General features: G+C 39.8%; 1 protein-coding gene across 4 annotated transcripts in view; it reads left to right on the plus strand.

Moving 5' to 3' along the window:
- The window catches only part of DYNC1I1 (dynein cytoplasmic 1 intermediate chain 1), a 497,106-nt gene that overhangs the window by 210,230 nt on the left and 269,768 nt on the right, over positions 1–17,108 (plus strand). For 3 of the 4 annotated variants that reach the window (XM_049715134.1, XM_049715136.1, XM_004265568.3), the window contains one exon: positions 11,575–11,634. The exons of the other annotated variant lie outside the window; for it this stretch is intronic. In XM_049715134.1, coding sequence (XP_049571091.1) covers positions 11,575–11,634 — 60 coding nt within the window. The remainder of the gene's footprint in view (positions 1–11,574; positions 11,635–17,108) is intronic. 4 annotated transcript variants of the gene reach the window in all.

The following is a 17,108-nucleotide window of genomic DNA, read 5'->3' on the forward strand; positions in this document are numbered from 1 at the left end:
ATTCAGCCCACATTTATTCTTATTCACATGGATGGCTCACAAGGGACTTTGCGCCAGGGCTCTTCTCATGTTTGGCTGAGATTCCTTAGGTGTCTCAGTGACAAAACTAAATTAGAGGCTGCACTGGCCTGTGGCAACTAGGAGAGTATTGACATCATAAAGTTTACTGTATATCAGAGCATAGGCTACATACACACTGTCCCAAACCTGATTCAAGAGGAAGACTTTCAAAAGGATTTCAAAGGTAAAACATGTCTCAGTGTGATAACGTATTGTGCAATCTCTTGTTACAATAACACCCATCCCGTAACCTCCTTAAAAAAACAGTCACAGGGGAGATTATTCATGCTTGTCTTGTGTGACAAGTGACATGGGGTGGACGGATAGTAGTACAGTTGATTTTTATCTTCCTTTTGGACCCTCTGTAGCCTTAACACCATCACTAAGTTCTACTTTCCAATCAATCAAGGACACTCAAGTACCACCGCATTTTATTTTTAATAATCTCTTATTATTATAGAAAACAATATCAGTTCATTTTATACAATTAGAAAGTATAGACAAGCAAAAATAGAAAAACATCATATTCCTACAGAGAATATGCATTAGCACTCTTAATACCTTAGTGTATATTCTTTCACACAATATATATGTCATCATATATACGATAAATGATATCATACTGTACAAACTGTTGAACTTACTTTTCTATTCAGGTATCTCTATTTTTCCATTTCAGTACATTTTCATCTTATCTAGTATCTATACCATCTTCAAATTTCCCCAGTTGCTCCCAGCATAATCCCATTATATTTAAAATTGATGCCTGTCTTTCCAGCCATCAGCACCTATTAACCAAAATGCTTATGTCCATAGATTTTCTCTAGAGAGGTGAAGCCCCTCCCAAGGGGACCTTAGATGCAGCAACAGAAGAAATGTCTTCTGAAACACTTAACAGGAGAACAAAGGTACAGAGTGGATTAGAGGTCTTTCAGGCTTCCAGCTTCATGTGGACTCCAGATCAGAACTGGGACAGATGTCTGCAGATCCTCTCCTGTTCAGTTTGAACATTAGGTCTCTATATAGTTAATATTAAGTATGATGTTGACAAAATACTTTGGGTAAAATTCACATATTTGATAAACTCTGCCTTTCCCTGATCTACTTACTGCCTAGTGAACTCTGAACTCACAAATAAGGAAATTAGAATAATTTATTCATGGTCAGCTTGTGCTGGCTGCACCTGGTCACCACTTTTCTTTTGTAATTTGAGGAGAGGAAAATGTGCTCAGGGACCACATGGGCTTAATGCCTGACAGAAAATCCTCAGGACTTTTTTTTTTTTTTTTTTTTGCTGTACGCGGGCCTCTCACTGTTGTGGCCTCTCCCGTTGCGGAGCACAAGCTCCGGACGCGCAGGCTCAGTGGCCATGGCTCACGGGCCTAGCCGCTCCGCAGCATGTGGGATCTTCCCGGACCGGGGCACGAACCCGTGTCCCCTGCATCGGCAGGCGGACTCTCAACCACTGTGCCACCAGGGAAGCCCAATCCTCAGGACTTTTAACTTCATCCACAATTGAACTCCATAGGATTCCCTGGCACTACCTGAACCTCAAAGGATTTTTAACTCTTTTTGGTGAAAACATCACTATCTTTCCCTGATGGATCAGAAGCTAAAGGGAAGACTGTAAGGAGGTTTTAGTAAAGGTAGAAAAGTACAATTCAATAATGCAAAACCTTGGGGGAAATTTAATAAAGACGAGTAAGATTTTGTGCATCCAAAATTCCTTAAATGATCATTATGTAAAGAGAAGCCGACAGGATCCTACCAGCTAGTTGGACTTCAGGGAGACTGAAATCACTGATTCGAGGCTGATTAAAAGTCAGTCTCTTTGGAAATCAAAATAAAGTGTACACTCTAGGGTTTTCTCTTTATGTAGCACATAGACTGATTAGTTAAAAATTGTTGATATCCTGTCACTCTGTCTCAGGCAGAGAGTGCTGTATATACCCATCTGGTTATAGTTATAGGGTAAACATCTATTTTTATCAAGGGGTTGCTGAGATTTCTTCTAGAGACTGCCTGCTTGACAGCAGGTCCTCTGTGTAAGATTTGGGGAAAACACATCCTTGCTCTGTGATGGGAAGTCTTGCATTTCTTTTTGAATTCAGCTCAGATGGACTCCCTGTATGGCTTAGTGTGGCCTGTATCAGAGCTCCATGTTAGGGCTTTAGCCAACAGAGGGAAGATTCTCACACAGTAAATGAAGAAAGAGGCTTTTTAAAAAGAGCCTGGTATGAGTGTGTATTGCACTGTTCCAATTTTACTGCTGACACTGGAAAAAATCTTTATCATTGTCCTTGCCAGACCAAAGTAAGGAAATCATTGAGGCTGGGAAGTAAAACATTAACTCATTATTTAAATGTCATTCTTAATTAGTTGACATCACGTTAATGATTCTGACGGATTGAGTGATGTGATGGATTTTAAAATGTCCTTATTATTCACTGTATTACTTTTGGAAATGGCACTTAGAGAAAGAATTTGGGGACGACGTTCACTGGAGATTTTCTGTTTGGCACTATGTTCACATTGGCCCAAACTGTTTTCTTTATCTGATTAGTGACGAGTGATTTGTTTGAAAGAGAAGACATGTGAACAAGAGTCCAGAGAAACTGTGGGACTCAGGGGAGCTCGGTATTCTGCCCTCGAGAGGTCTCTCCACCTTAAAGAGAAAAGAAGAAGATGACAATTTGAGCTCCAAGGTGGTTGCTTCAGGGACTAATAAAAGTTGCTAAGTTCAATTGGTAGAGAAGGTAGCTGGACTTCTTTTCATTCTCAGCACAAACTAGCATTATGGTCAGCATTCTTTTCAGTTTTATGGAAGAATGATTGACAGACATCACTGTTCAAGGTGCATAGCATGATGGTTTGATCTACATGTATTGTGTAATGATTAGCACGATAGGTTCAGCTAACACCCATCTTCTCACATGGGTACAATAAAAAGAAAAGAAAGAAAAAAAGAAAAAAGAAAAAACATTTTCACCTTGCAATGAGAACTCTTAGGATTTACTATCTTAGCAACTTTCCTGTATATCATACAGCAGTGTTAGCTTTAATCATCACATTGTATGTTACAGCCCTAGTACTTATTTATCTTATAACTGGAAGTTTGTACCTTTTGACCCCCTTCATCTAATTCCCGCTCCCCCATGCTTTGCCTCTAGTAACCACAAGTGTGATCTCTTTTTCTATGAGTTTGTTTGGATTCCACCTATCACTGAGATTATACAGTTTTGTCTTTTTCTGTCTGACTTATTTCAATTACCATAATGTCTTCAAGGTCCATCCATGTTGTCACAAACAGTAGGATTTCCTCATTTTTTATGGTTGAATAATATTTCATTATATATATGTGTGTGCATACCACAGGTTCTTTATCCATTCATGCCTTGAGGTCAGCATTTTCAAGATAGGCTGTCCTTCTTCAGTGTGGAAGTGAGCCTGAAAATTCTCCTGGCACCATGTGGTGACATTATGCCATACAAGACTGAGTTCTGTGTAAGTGGCTTGGTAGAGATGAAGGGGGTTAGGCAGACATGCCCTGATTTATTCTCTCATTTTTTAATAAAGAAAATAAAAACTATTTCTTTGGGAATCAGCTTGCCCTCACAATTCACACCCATCTGCAGAAAAGGCAAGTAAAGACCATTCATTTGTTCATTCATTCATCACATTCATTCAATAAATAGTTGAGAATTTATTGTATGACACACAATAAATGCTAGTCCTGCAAGGAATACAAAGATGGAGGAATTCTTCTTACTTCTAAAGATCCCACTTCCAGTAAATTGACATATTTAATTTGAAGCCATCTAAGGAAATGTTTCTATGTAGTTACAGCTCTTAAATATTTGTACTCATAGATATGAGCAATAATGTCATAAAGCATTATTCCCAGATCATCTATAATTAGCTTGTATATTCTTGTGGGACAAGTGCTTTTGATTCATTACTATCCTACCTAGAGTCTTGACACATATTAGGAACTAGGTAAATGTTTATTGATGTGTGTGTTTGTGTGCACGTGTGTGCACGCTTGCACAGCTTGCAAAAAACTGAATAGGATGGGTGCAGGATGAGTGGAGAGATGAGGACCCAGGTAATAGCAAGGTAGTTCAAGGTTGCTGGGCTAGTTGCCAGAAGATGGACTTTACTCAAGGGGAACCACTGGCAGTGGTTAGAGGACTGAGGCACAAGGCGAGGATTTCTCACAGAAGCAAGACAGAAATTCAATTACTAGGATCAGGGCAAAAAGGTAGGGTAGGACTAACAGTGTGTTTGTCTTCATGCTGAGGCCCCTGGGCTTTGTAACAGTGCTTATTACATCCTTTAGACCATCTTCAGACTTGGCCTTAAAGCGTGATACAGGCCTACTATTGAGGTCAAATGGGTTGTAGGTTGGCAAAGAGAACTGAAATAAGAGGTGCATGTATTTCTCTATTCTTGTCTCATAGAGAGACAAGTTATTTGTGAATGAGGTTATTGAGGACAAATATATTTAGAGAGCAAGGCCTTTGAGCTGGGCCTTAAATAGTGCCTGTGCTTTGGACAAGTAGAGGTGGGAGAAAGGACGTTCCAGATAATGGGAGAGGCAAAAACAAAGGAAAATGGTGGGGGAAGGAAGAGTATGGGATGTAGAATGCATGTGAAGGAGGCAGTATGAAAAGAGATCAGAGTCTGGGGGGCAAGTATGGCCTTGGAGATAGTTCGGATTCCTGGCTTCCATATCTGGTGGCTATCTATTGAATTTACATGGCAGCTTATTAAAAACACAGATACCTAGGGCACAGGTCTGAGTTGAGATCTGGGCCACTGCATTTTTATAATGCTTTCAAGATTTGCAGACGAGTTTGGGGGAACCATTGGTCTGATAAAAAGGACCGAAGGTCTGAATGAGGACTGTGGCGATAGAGAAGGAAAGGAAAGACAGATGAGACAAGGAAGGGTGAAATGGCTTTGGTGTTACAGATGGATATGTCCAAAAAGCATGTGAAAAGGTGGGACTTGGAGTTCAAGGGTGATGAGGACGTTGGGGTTATTTTTTGCTGAAGCTATATGGACATCTTTGGGATCACCTACAGTTAGAGCATAGAGGTGAGGGGAGAAGAAATAATCCTGGTTGGGGAATGTCTGTCTTTACGGGGATGGACAGAATAAGGACCCTTCCAAAGTTACAGTGAGAGAGGAGGAAAAGAAACAAGATTTTTAGGGTCAGGAAGACTAAAAGAAATAACATGCTATGAAGGAGAAAATAGTCACCAGAATCATAGGGATCAAGGCTGAGAAAGAAGAATTAGCCTTGGGATTTGATAATTTGGAGGTCATTGTTATCATCATCGTCATCATTTTTGTTATTATTGCTTGTGTTATTTTATTTCCGTAGGCTGAGTTCCTGGAAGAGAAACGAGTCCTGGAGTAATTCTGTGTTTATGATTCTTGCTCCATATTGGCATATTGCTTTCCCAAAGAACTGTACTAATTTAAAATGCCACCAGCAGTATATGAGCGTGTCTCAGCCGCATTGAATACTATCATTACAAATGACAGTTCTTTACTACTGCCTTCCAAGTATTTATCAGACATCTCTTTCTTATAACCAAAACCAAAAAAAAAAATGTAAGAGCAAAGATATTCTTTAAGGGAAGAATATTAAGGCTGTCTACTCTGGAGTCTAAAAAAGATGGGAAGAAGAAACCACTAACTTGCTGCTGAACAGGAAGAAATTAACGACTCATCAGAGAACAAGGTTACACAAAACAGACATCATGTCTTTTACTCCTAAGTTATACTTTCAGCAGAGGGCCAGGGATTGTTTTGTTTTGTTTGTTTCGTTTGAATTTTCACTTCCCTCTATCCAATAAACTGAAACTGAGCAAATAATATTGGGCCAATGTAGGGAGAATTTTATTAAGAAGCTGGATAGTGACGAATTGTTAAAAGGTTTAAAATATAAAGTTCTGTTAGTCTTTTCATAGGTCACTGCGAGTTTGAAGAATTTTGGCGTTTCGCTTATTCTTTTTTTAAAGAAATATTGAAAAACAAATTTTCCCCAAATTATAAACTAACTGTTACATGGTAGGCCTTTTTAGATGAGATGCCAGAGCCTACATTGTGTGGCATGTTTAGGATCTAATAGGTGAATGATTATTTTCCATGGTGTGGGAAGCTCCTGTACCTAGAATTTTGAAACAAAGTTAGGAAATGTGACCTTAAACGGTGTGTCCAGAACTGCCGATCCAACCATGGGACCATAGAGCCATGATGATGCCAGATTAGGTAAGGAATTATTGGGTTATTCAGGATCTGTGCAAATTGCAGGTTCCATATGAAAGAGATCCTCCCTTGGGCCCTCAGAGAGCTAACCTAAGACATCAACGTACAATTGATCAGAGCAGACGAATACAGTTCTTAAAAATAAGCAAACAAAACCAAGATGGTTTCCCAGACAGGAACACTGAACAAAATCTGATTGACAGAATTAAAGAAAGATTACATTCATCAAAACAGGGTCTGTTGGTCATCCCAAGAAATTGGGGGAAATGGAGGCAGGCTCTGGCAGAAGTGAGGGAGGTATGTCTAGTGTTGCTGAAGAGTGTGGACATGGGCGTAGGACAGGGAGAAGCCGTAATAGTTAAACGTTCAGCTTCACGTGTTCTAATTCTAAAGATGCTGCTAAAGTTGCCTGGCTTCCCAGGAAGCTGGTCTTCAAGGGGAGAAGACTTTGTCAGGCTTGTATAATTGCTCAGCCTGGCAGTCAGTTATTGTTCTCATGACAGATTGGTACATTGGCATCTAAAGTACAACTTACTAGATCTAGAAGTCTTATTAGAGCTAGTAGACTAACTCAGCTGCCTAAAATAAACAAGGCACTGATGAAAAATGAGTTTATGTCCCAGTCCTGCTCCATCTTTCAGAAACCCGGTCGAATGGAATCTCTGATCTTTTCAAGAGGGAAGGTGTCTCCCTGCTCTGGCCTCCAAAGGATAATGAAAGTGTAGTCCAGTGCCTGGCTGGCTGGGACAGAATAAACACTCATTGAAAGGAAATCATAGCTATCATTAGTATTAATCTTTCTTATGGCATTTACTTATTTTTTTCAGCTAACGTTGACTGAAACTTTAAACTTTGCCAGGCCCTGGGCAAGTGATTGGAACTACTTTTTTCCTTGTATATATTATCAGTATGCATATCATTAGGTATAACTATTCATAGGTCTCATTCCTTTACTAAAATGTAAGATTCTTAAGTGCAAGTCCCATGTCCCACAGCATGACTGTGGTGCTTACAGGGCTTGTTTTACTTTCTGCCTTGTTCCGCGAAACTATTTATATGTTTTATCTCCCCATAAGAGTTGCAGTTTCCTTAGGAGTTCTTTTAATCCTCTAGCACAGTAGTTTACATATTAGGCTCTTAATAGGAATTTATTGAACAATTAAATGAATATTTTTATAAAAATATTCTGTCCCCGCATGCATTGGTTGGTCCATTCCAGAGAGGACTGATAACTAGAACTAATTACTGTAGTAAACAGGGTGATTTCTGTGTGAAAATACTTTGTGATAATATATTAAGTTCACATATATTTACTTACAATTTTACTACTTCTTTCATTTAAAAAATAAACTACCTGGCAAGATTTCAAACTGTCCAAGAAGCTGTGGGGAAACCATCATTTTACTTTCAATGATACAGTAAGTTGATGATAAGATGGTTAAAAAGTAAGAACTATGTCAGTTGGTTAAAGAAAAGTTTTCCAGCTGGAGAAGAGAAAGCAGAAAGGCAGTTTAATAGTCATCTGACTTTTTAACATATCAGGCAGAAAAGAACCCTAAAGGGCCTCTAGGCCTGCACCCTCCTTTTGCTAAGGACAGCAGCCTTTCCTGATGACACACAGTGGAGCCGAGCCCAGAACGCAAGCCAAGACCCCTAGGCTGAGGTGAGGCCCTCTCCAAGGTGCTGCTATCTCCAGGGAAGTTTTTCTGCAAGTTTGCACAGAAGGAATTCAGCAAACGTTTAATACACATTCCTAGGCTACCCTCAGAAACACATTGTTTATTCAGCGTACTGACTTTAAGTTCCTTTTCAAAGAAAAAATGCATTCTGCGTAAGTCTGACCACTCCACAGATAATAATGGGAAAAATGAGAAGAAAAAATTAGCACACTTGATAGCATCCTCGGCTTGACTCCTTACCACACTGCTCGTTACTGGCAACGACTATGATTTCTTTTACTGGGGAACACATGCGTGACTGGGGTAGAGGGCAGGACTGTTTTGGGTTAGTGCCAGAGACCTCCTTTGTTGTTCTGGCTGAGTAAAATGCAAACTCCACACTGCTAATCGGTGGACTTCTGAAGTGAGTGATTCGAGAGAATCATCGTTTTTACTTCTTTAAGGATACAGTGAGTTCAGGTGAGCCGTTGGATAAATAACAGAATAGCTGTGACCACCTGGGAGCTGCCACATTCTTCACCTGCCTAGGAGGAACGAGAAAAGGCCAATAAAATTGTTCCATCAGAAACCTGAGGGCAAAGGAGCTGATCCCATTCCTTATGAGGGAGTGTTTCTCACAGTGATCCAGAGCCAGAGGCTGCTCCTCTGTCTGTAGCCAAAGAAATATCCATAAAGATAAAAGGTTTGATCCCCAGTGATACGTGAACAGCAAGGACGAATCACTGTAATGGATTCGGTTACTTCCCCGATTTGAAAGGAGGTGACGGAATCAGCGTGCAGAGCCAGGGAGAGTTGCTTTCCTTGGACAGAGAATGAGTGCAGAGCAGTAGTTTTCACCGCTGGCTGCACATGCGAATCACCTGGAGAGTTTAAAAAAATCCAGATGCCTGGGTCCCACTAGAGACATTCTGATTTAATTGGTTTGAAAATGGCCTGGGCCTTAGGCCAGTCTTGAGTTAATCACTGGTTTAGATACTGATGTATTTGAGGATCAGTGATGCTTTCTGCCTGCTGACTAATGGAAGCAATAGTCTAGCCCCGTCATTCTCTAAAGGTGGTTTCAGGGTCAGCTGTTAGCATTACCTGGGAACTTGTTAGAAATACAGATTCTCAGGCCCCACCCCAGAACTACTGAAACCAAAATTCCTGGGCTAGAGGATCAGCATCTGTTTTTTTTGTTTTTTTTTTTTGCGGTATGCGGGCCTCTCAATGTTGTGGCCTCTCCCGTTGCGGAGCACAGGCTCCGGACGCGCAGGCTTAGCGGCCATGGCTCACGGGCCCAGCCGCTCCCGCAGCATGTGGGATCTTCCTGGACCGGGGCACGAACCCGTGTCCCCTGCATCGGCAGGCGGACTCTTAACAACTGCGCCACCAGGGAAGCCCAGCATCTGTATTTTAACAATCCCTCCAGGTTATTCTGATCCATGTTAGAATTTGAAAACTACTGATCTAAGTCCAGACCTTGCTACTCGAAGTGTGGTCCACAGACCAGCAGCATCTGCATCCCTTGGAGCTGTTAGAAATGTAGAATCTCAGGCCACCCCAGACCTACTAAATCAGAATCTGCATTTTTAACAATGTTCCCAGATATCTGTGCATTAAAGTTTGAGAAGCATTGGTCTAAGAAACAATGGCCAATTTGTGTTCTCACTTCAGCTGTCATCTTTCAGTGCATTTAGGTAAGAGGACAAGAGCATGACCAGAACTAATAAGGGAAGCTATGAAACTGCATTCCAATACCTCTACAGGAGGAGCTTAGGTGGGATCTTTACATGCGTGGGGCACTGACTCAAAGAAACATTGGGAGTAGTTACAGTGGATGTGGTATAGTAAGAGCAGCTACGGTTTATCAAATAATTACTTTGTATTTTATAGGTATAATTGCATGTAGTCCCTATAGAAATCCAGAGAGAGTCCATCCATCCATCCATTCATTCAAGTAATACTGTATTATATAAACGTGTATGCCACGCATGGGTCTAGGCATATATCCCTGTAATGTAGAGATATAGCTGCTCCTGTCATTACGAGGCTTAAGTCCAGAGTTAAACAACAAACAGTCATAAATAAATTGATGTATAATAAAATCATAGGTGAAGATACTCTATGAAGAAAGTAAAGCAGGATAAGAGAACGGGATGAAGGGTGACAAGGAAGTGTTGCTTGGGGTAGCGTGGTGAGAGAAGGAAAGCCTCTCTGGGCAGGTGACATTTGAGCCAAAAGACAGAAACAAGCAAAGGCATGAGCCACACAGCTCTTTGGGGGAAGAACATCAGGGAAGACACAGTGAGGGAGGGGGCAGCACTTAGAGATAAACTGGGGAGATAGCTACAAGCCAGGTCATGAATTGTCTCATAATTCATGGGAAATCCTCACAGACAAGGAAACTGAGCAGGGCTTCTCAGACTTCAAGGTGCCCACAAATCACATCACCTGGGGCCTTATTACACTGTAGCGTGGAGTCAGTGAGTCTGGGTGAGACCCGAGTCTTTGCATTTCCAACAAACTCCCTGAGACGCTCATGCTCCTGGTCTGTGGGCCACACTCAGAGCAAGTAAAAGGGTGCAGGGGTTGAGAACTTAAGCAACATGTCCAATGTCACACAGCTGGTAAGTCCCAGAGGCAAAATTTGAGTCTCAGATGCCTGACCCCAAAGTCCCTACTGTCCATCGGTTGTCTACCAGGTAACTTTATGCCTGACTCACCTGTAACTACTTAACGTGCAGGGACTTTAAAGGTCCTGCCTGAGAAAGGTCCTTGTGTGCACTCTGTTCATGGAAGAGCTACTTATCTCCTTTTATGTGATGGAGAAATAACAAGGGAAATTGATAATTATTGGTAACCTTGGTAACTATTGATACTTTGTGCTATCTCTTGTGAAATATTTAGAAGGTATAAGATATCCCTGGCATCTTTAGAGACAAATGATACTATTGTTGGTCACCATCTTGGTGTAATATATAAATAAAAAACAACAAAATACCCATGAGCCTCGAAATCTAATGCGTTGTATTTGCAGTAACTGACCCGAGGAAGCCAGTTATTCTCCTGGTTCTGCAGTCGTGTTCTACCTGGCCAGACTTCCCCAGATGCTCCTGCTGTGGCCCATTCGAACCCTTGCATTTGATTCTCATCATTGCATGGGAGATGCTTGTTGCTCCCAGGTGTGACTGGGCTCTGGGGTATACATGAAGCAGTTTACATGCTGAAATCAATCAGGCTCCAGTGTAGAATGAAACAAAAGCAAAAAGGGTGTGTGTGAGTGGATGAATATTTGAATATTTAGCTCTGGGCTTCCTTCCATGAAAACAACCATAGCTTCCAATATCAAACAGTTGTTCAAAGGAAAGGACAGCCCCTCACTTTCTCTTGTCAATTGATATTCACGGGGTCTTCCTGGCTCCTGGGGGTTGCCAGGGTGACAAAGTGGGGAGATGTTCTGTATATACATTGTATATGCCATTGCCTTGATGAATGACATGGTTTGGTTTGGTTTGTTTCCCTCCCCTTTTGTTAATTCTCTGTGTTCTTTTTTTCCTTTGTGCTGCACGATTAGGACCCTGCAGTGGGACACAGACCCCTCAGTGCTCCAGCTGCAGTCAGACTCAGAACTTGGGTATATGTCTGCTCTTTTGTTACTCCTTTTATTATTTCTTTGCTACAGTTGTGTTGAAATGCTGGAGCTGTTGTTGCTCTTGCTTTTTCCCTCTTTGTTGAATTTCCAGTTTGATAAGTTTATTTCCTTCTGTTAGTTTTCCTTATGAAGTTATGCTTTGAAGAAAGTCTCTTTGTGGAAAACACCACAAAAAGATGGCTTTTGATCTCCCCCTCTAATTCCTATGATTGCAAAACAGCCCTCCCCCAAAACAAAAATTACAAACATATCCCCACACCTCTGCTGCAAGGTGGGGCACGCAAGTTCTGTGACGGCAGAGATGATTAACTTAATCCTAGCCATCCTCCCCTTGACTAACAAGTTACCTTAAGTTAATCCTTGTCTAAAATCGGTATGAAAATGTTGTATCTTGTTTGTTTCCTTTTCACTTTTCGGGGACTCACAGTTAGCATTTAATTTGAATCAAGTTTGAATGTATACAGATTCCTGTTAAAGAAACAGCAGATTTGTTCAATGCCTCAGTATTAAGAAACGTCAAATATTTGATGATGGGTAATGTCTCCTGCATCCTAAAGATCATTTTTTTCAAGAGGAAATTGTGTTAAAAGGTAGCTTCAGAATTGAAAAGTCATCCACAAAGAATAAAACACACAAGCATTTCCTAGAAACGTAGTTTATTTGTCTTATAGGGTTGGAGTTAGCGTATATTCACACTTGAGATATTTCCAGTGGGGTGCTTGACCTAGCTGTGCTCAAGCTCAGGAGCACCGACTGTGCGCTTCTCCTTTCAGCTTGCTCTGGTGAATTCAGATCAGCCCGAAACCAGCCACGGTGAGGGTATTTACACCACAAAAAGTGGCAAATGCTGCAAACCAGGGCTTGCTCCCTTTCCCTCAAGCCAGTTATTGAACATTTACCAACACGCCACTGGGTACCTCAGTATGTGAAAAATTTTATTACAGTATTTTCTGAAGCTATTACTTTTTCTTTCTAAATACAACCTAATGAATCCTGAAGTGGGTGTTTATTTATTTATTATTTATTTTGAATTTCTGAGATCCCTGGGCATGTATCTGTGGGTTTCTATCAATTTCAGTGCCTACTGTAGGCGTTCAAGGTTGAAGGGCCTCTGTATGTTAGGTTAAATGCCATCTGCCTGTGTCCTTCTATGTATGCAAAAGTTCTCTGCAGACTCACAACACTGCTAAGGCAAGGTAATATCCTAACACTTCAGGTAACTGATACACTGTTTTTTTTTAACACTACTAAATTTCTGGCTATTTAGTTATGTAGTTCATTGTATGTTTTATTTCCATTTGTATTATTTAAATAACCAAGAAGTATGGCTTAAATCAAGGTGAAAAACCCTGACTACATAGTATTTTACTATTCAGGAGAATTTCAGACTGTAGTTCTTCAATATTTCATTGTGTTTTTTTCTAAAAAAAGGGCTAGAACTGGCAGAGACTTTACCTTATGCACTTAAATTAACAGATTTTTTAGACAGATTGTGACACTGGTAAATTACACTTGCTTGCGTGGAACAGTTAGGAATTTTCCTATTTATATCTGTTTTCCCGGCAAAAACTCAGGTTTTTTTTTTTTGTGAAGTTTTTTTTTATGAAGTTTTTTTATGAAGTTTACCTCAGGCGACAAGAGTTTTCTAGTGACAGTTTTATTTCCTCTTCTTGCTCTTTGGCATGAGGTTAACGGGCTCTGTCATTTGATTTTTTTTAACAGCTTTATTGAAGTATGATTAATATTAAAGAAATGACACACATTTAAAGTATTCAAATTGATAAATTTTAATGTATACACATTCATAAAATCATCACCACAATCACGATAATAAGCATATTCATCATCCCCCAAAAGTTTTCTCCTGTGCCTTTTTCATCCTCGCTCCTGCTTCTCTCCACCCCCCAAACAACTGATCTGCTTTCTGTCACTGTCCATTACTTTACATTTCCTAGAATGTTACATAAATGAAATCATGCAGTAGGTACTCTTTTGACTGACTTCTTTTACTCAGAATAATTATGTCAAGACTCATTCATGTAGGTGTGTATCAGCAGTTGATTCCTTATTTTTGTTGACTAGTTCATTGTATGGACATACCACAGTTTGTTTATACAGTCCCTTTTTTTTCTTTTTTTTAACATCTTTATTGGAGTATAGTTGCTTTACATTGTTGTGTTAGTTGCTGCTGTATAAAAAAGTGAATCAGCTATACGTATACATATGTCCCCATATCCCCTCCATCTTGCGTCTCCATCCCACCCTCCCTATCCCACCTCTCTAGGTAGTCACAAAGCACAAGCTGATCTCTCTTTGCTATGCAGCTGCTTCCCACTAGCTATCTGTTTTACATTTGGTAGTGTATATAAGTCCATGCCACTCTCTCACTTCGTCCCAGCTTACTCTTCCCCCTACCCATGTCCTCAAGTCCATTCTCTATGTCTGCGTCTTTATTCCTGTCCTGCCCCTAGGTTCTTCAGAGCCTTTTTTTTTTTTTTAAGATTCCATATATACGTGTTACCATATGGTATTTGTTTTTCTCTTTCTGACTTACTTCACTCTGTATGACAGACTCTAGGTCCATCCACCTCACTACAAATAACTCAATTTCGTTTCTTTTTATGGCTGAGTAATATTCCATTGTATATATGTGCCACATTTTCTTTATATATTCATCTGTTGACAGACACTTAGGTTGCTCCCACGTCCTGGCTACTGTAAATGGTGCTGCAGTGAACATTGTGGTACATGACTCTTTTTGAATTATGGTTTTCTCAGGGTGTATGCCCAGTAGTGGGATTGCTGGGTCATATGGTAGTTCTATTTGTAGTTTTTTAAGGAACCTCCATACTGTTCTCCATAGGGGCTGTACCAATTTACATTCCCACCAACAGTGCAAGAGGGTTCCCTTTTCTTCACACCCTCTCCAGCATTTATTGTTTGTAGATTTTTTGGTGATGGCCATTCTGACCGGTGTGAGGTGATAACCTCATTGTAGTTTTGATTTGCATTTCTCTAATGATTCGTGATGTTGAGTATTCTTTCATGTGTTTGTTGGAAATCTGCATGTCTTCTTTGGAGAAACGTCTATTTAGGTCTTCTGCCCATTTTTGGATTGGGTTGTTTGTGTTTTTGATATTGAGCTGCATGAGCTGCTTGTATATTTTGGAGATTAATCCTTTGTCAGTTGCTTCATTTGCAAATATTTTCTCCCATTCTTAGGGTTGTCTTTTGGTCTTGTTTATGGTTTCCTTTGCTGTGCAAAAGCTTTTAAGTTTCATTAGGTCCCATTTGTTTATTTTTGTTTTTATTTCCATTACTCTAGGAGGTGGGTCAAAAAGGATCTTGCTGTGATTTATGTCATAGGGTGTTCTGCCTATGTTTTCCTCTAAGAGTTTTATAGTGTCTGGTCTTACATTTAGGTCTTTAATCCATTTTGAGTTTACATTTGTGTATGGTGTTAGGGAGTGTTCTAATATCATTCTTTTACATGTAGCTGTCCAGTTTTCCCAGCACCACTTATTGAAGAGGCTGTCTTTTCTCCACTGTATATTCTTGCCTCCTTTATCAAAGGTAAGATAAGGTGACCATATGTGTGTGGGTTTATCTCTGGGCTTTCTATCCTGTTCCATTGATCTATATTCCTGTTTTTGTGTCAGTACCATACTGTCTTGATTACTGTAGCTTTGTAGTATAGTCTGAAGTCAGGGAGCCTGATTCCTTCAGCTCCGTTTTTGTTTCTCAAGATTGCTTTGGCTATTCGGGGTCTTTTGCGTTTCCATACAAATTGTGAAATTTTTTGTTCTAATTCTGTGAAAAATGCTAGTGGTAGTTTGATAGGGATTGCATTGAATCTGTAGATTGCTTAGAGTAGTATAGTCATTTTCACAATGTTGATTCTTCCAATCCAAGAACATGGTATATCTCTCCATGTGTTTGTATCATCTTTAATTTCTTTCATCAGTGTCTTATAGTTTTCTGCACACAGGTTTTTTGTCTCCTTAGGTAGGTTTATTCCTACATATTTTATTCTTTTTGTTGCAATGGTGAATGGGAGTGTTTCCTAAATTTTGCTTTCAGATTTTTCATCATTAGTGTAAAGGAATGCAAGAAATTTCTGTGCATTAATTTTGTATCCTGCTACTTTACCAAATTCATTGATTAGCTCTGGTAGTTTTCTGGTAGCATCTTTACAATTCTCTATGTATAGTATCATGTCATCTGCAAACAGTGACAGTTTTACTTCTTCTTTTCTGATTTGGATTCCTTTTATTTCTTTTTCGTCTTTCATTGCTGTGGCTAAAACTTCCAAAACTTTGTTGAATAATAGTGGTGAGAGTGGGCAACCTTGTCTTGATCCTGCTCTTAGTGGAAATGGTTTCAGTTTTTCACCGTTGAGAATGATGTTGGCTCTGGGTTTGTCATATATGGCTTTCATTATGTTGAGGTAAGTTCCGTCTGTGCCTACTTTCTGTAGAGTTCTTACCATAAATGGGTGTTGAATTTTGTCAAAAGCTCTTTCTGCATCTATTGAGATGATCATATGGTTTTTATCCTTCAATTTGTTAATATGGTGTATCACATTGATTGATTTGCGTATATTGAAGAATCCTTGCATTACTAGGATAAACCCCACTTGATCATGGTGTGTAACCCTTTTAATGTACTGTTGGATTCTCTTTGCTAGTATTTTGTTGAGGATTTTTGCACCTATGTTTGTCAGTGATATTGGCCTATAGTTTTCTTTTTTTGTAACATCTTCGTCTGGTTTTGGTATCAGGGTGATGGTGACCTTGTAGAATGAGTTTGGGAGTGTTCCAACCTCTGCTGTATTTTGGAAGAGTTTGAGAAGGATAGGTGTTAGCTCTTCTCTAAATGTTTGATAGAATTCACCTGTGAATCCATCTGGTCCTGGGCTTTTGTTTGTTGGAAGATTTTTAATCACAGTTTCAATTTCAGTGCTTGTGATTGGTCTGTTTGTATTTTCTGTTTCTTCCTGGTTCAGTCTTGCGAGGTTGTGCTTTTCTAAGAATTTGTCCATTTCTTCCAGGTTGTCCATTTTCTTGGCATAGAGTTGCTTGTAGTAATCTCTCATGATCCTTTGTATTTCTGCAGTGTCAGTTGTTACTTCTCCTTTTTCATTTCTAATTCTGTTGATCTGAGTCTTCTCCTTTTTTTTCTTGAGGAGTCTGGCTAATGGTTTATCAATTTTGTTTATCTTCTCAAAGAACCAGCTTTTAGTTTTATGGATCTTTCCTACATTTCTTTTTCATTTATTTCTGATCTGATCTTTATGATTTCTTTCCTTCTGCTAACTTTGGGGTTTTTTTGTTCTTCTTTCTCTAATTGCTTTAGGTGTAAGGTTAGGTTGTTTATTTGAGATTTTTTGTGCTTCTTGAGGTAGGATTGTATTGCTAAAAACTTCCGTCTTAGAACTGCTTTTGCTGCATTCCATA

Source organism: Orcinus orca, chromosome 9, assembly GCF_937001465.1.
Source record: "Orcinus orca chromosome 9, mOrcOrc1.1, whole genome shotgun sequence".
NCBI classification, from domain to species: Eukaryota; Metazoa; Chordata; class Mammalia; order Artiodactyla; family Delphinidae; genus Orcinus; species Orcinus orca.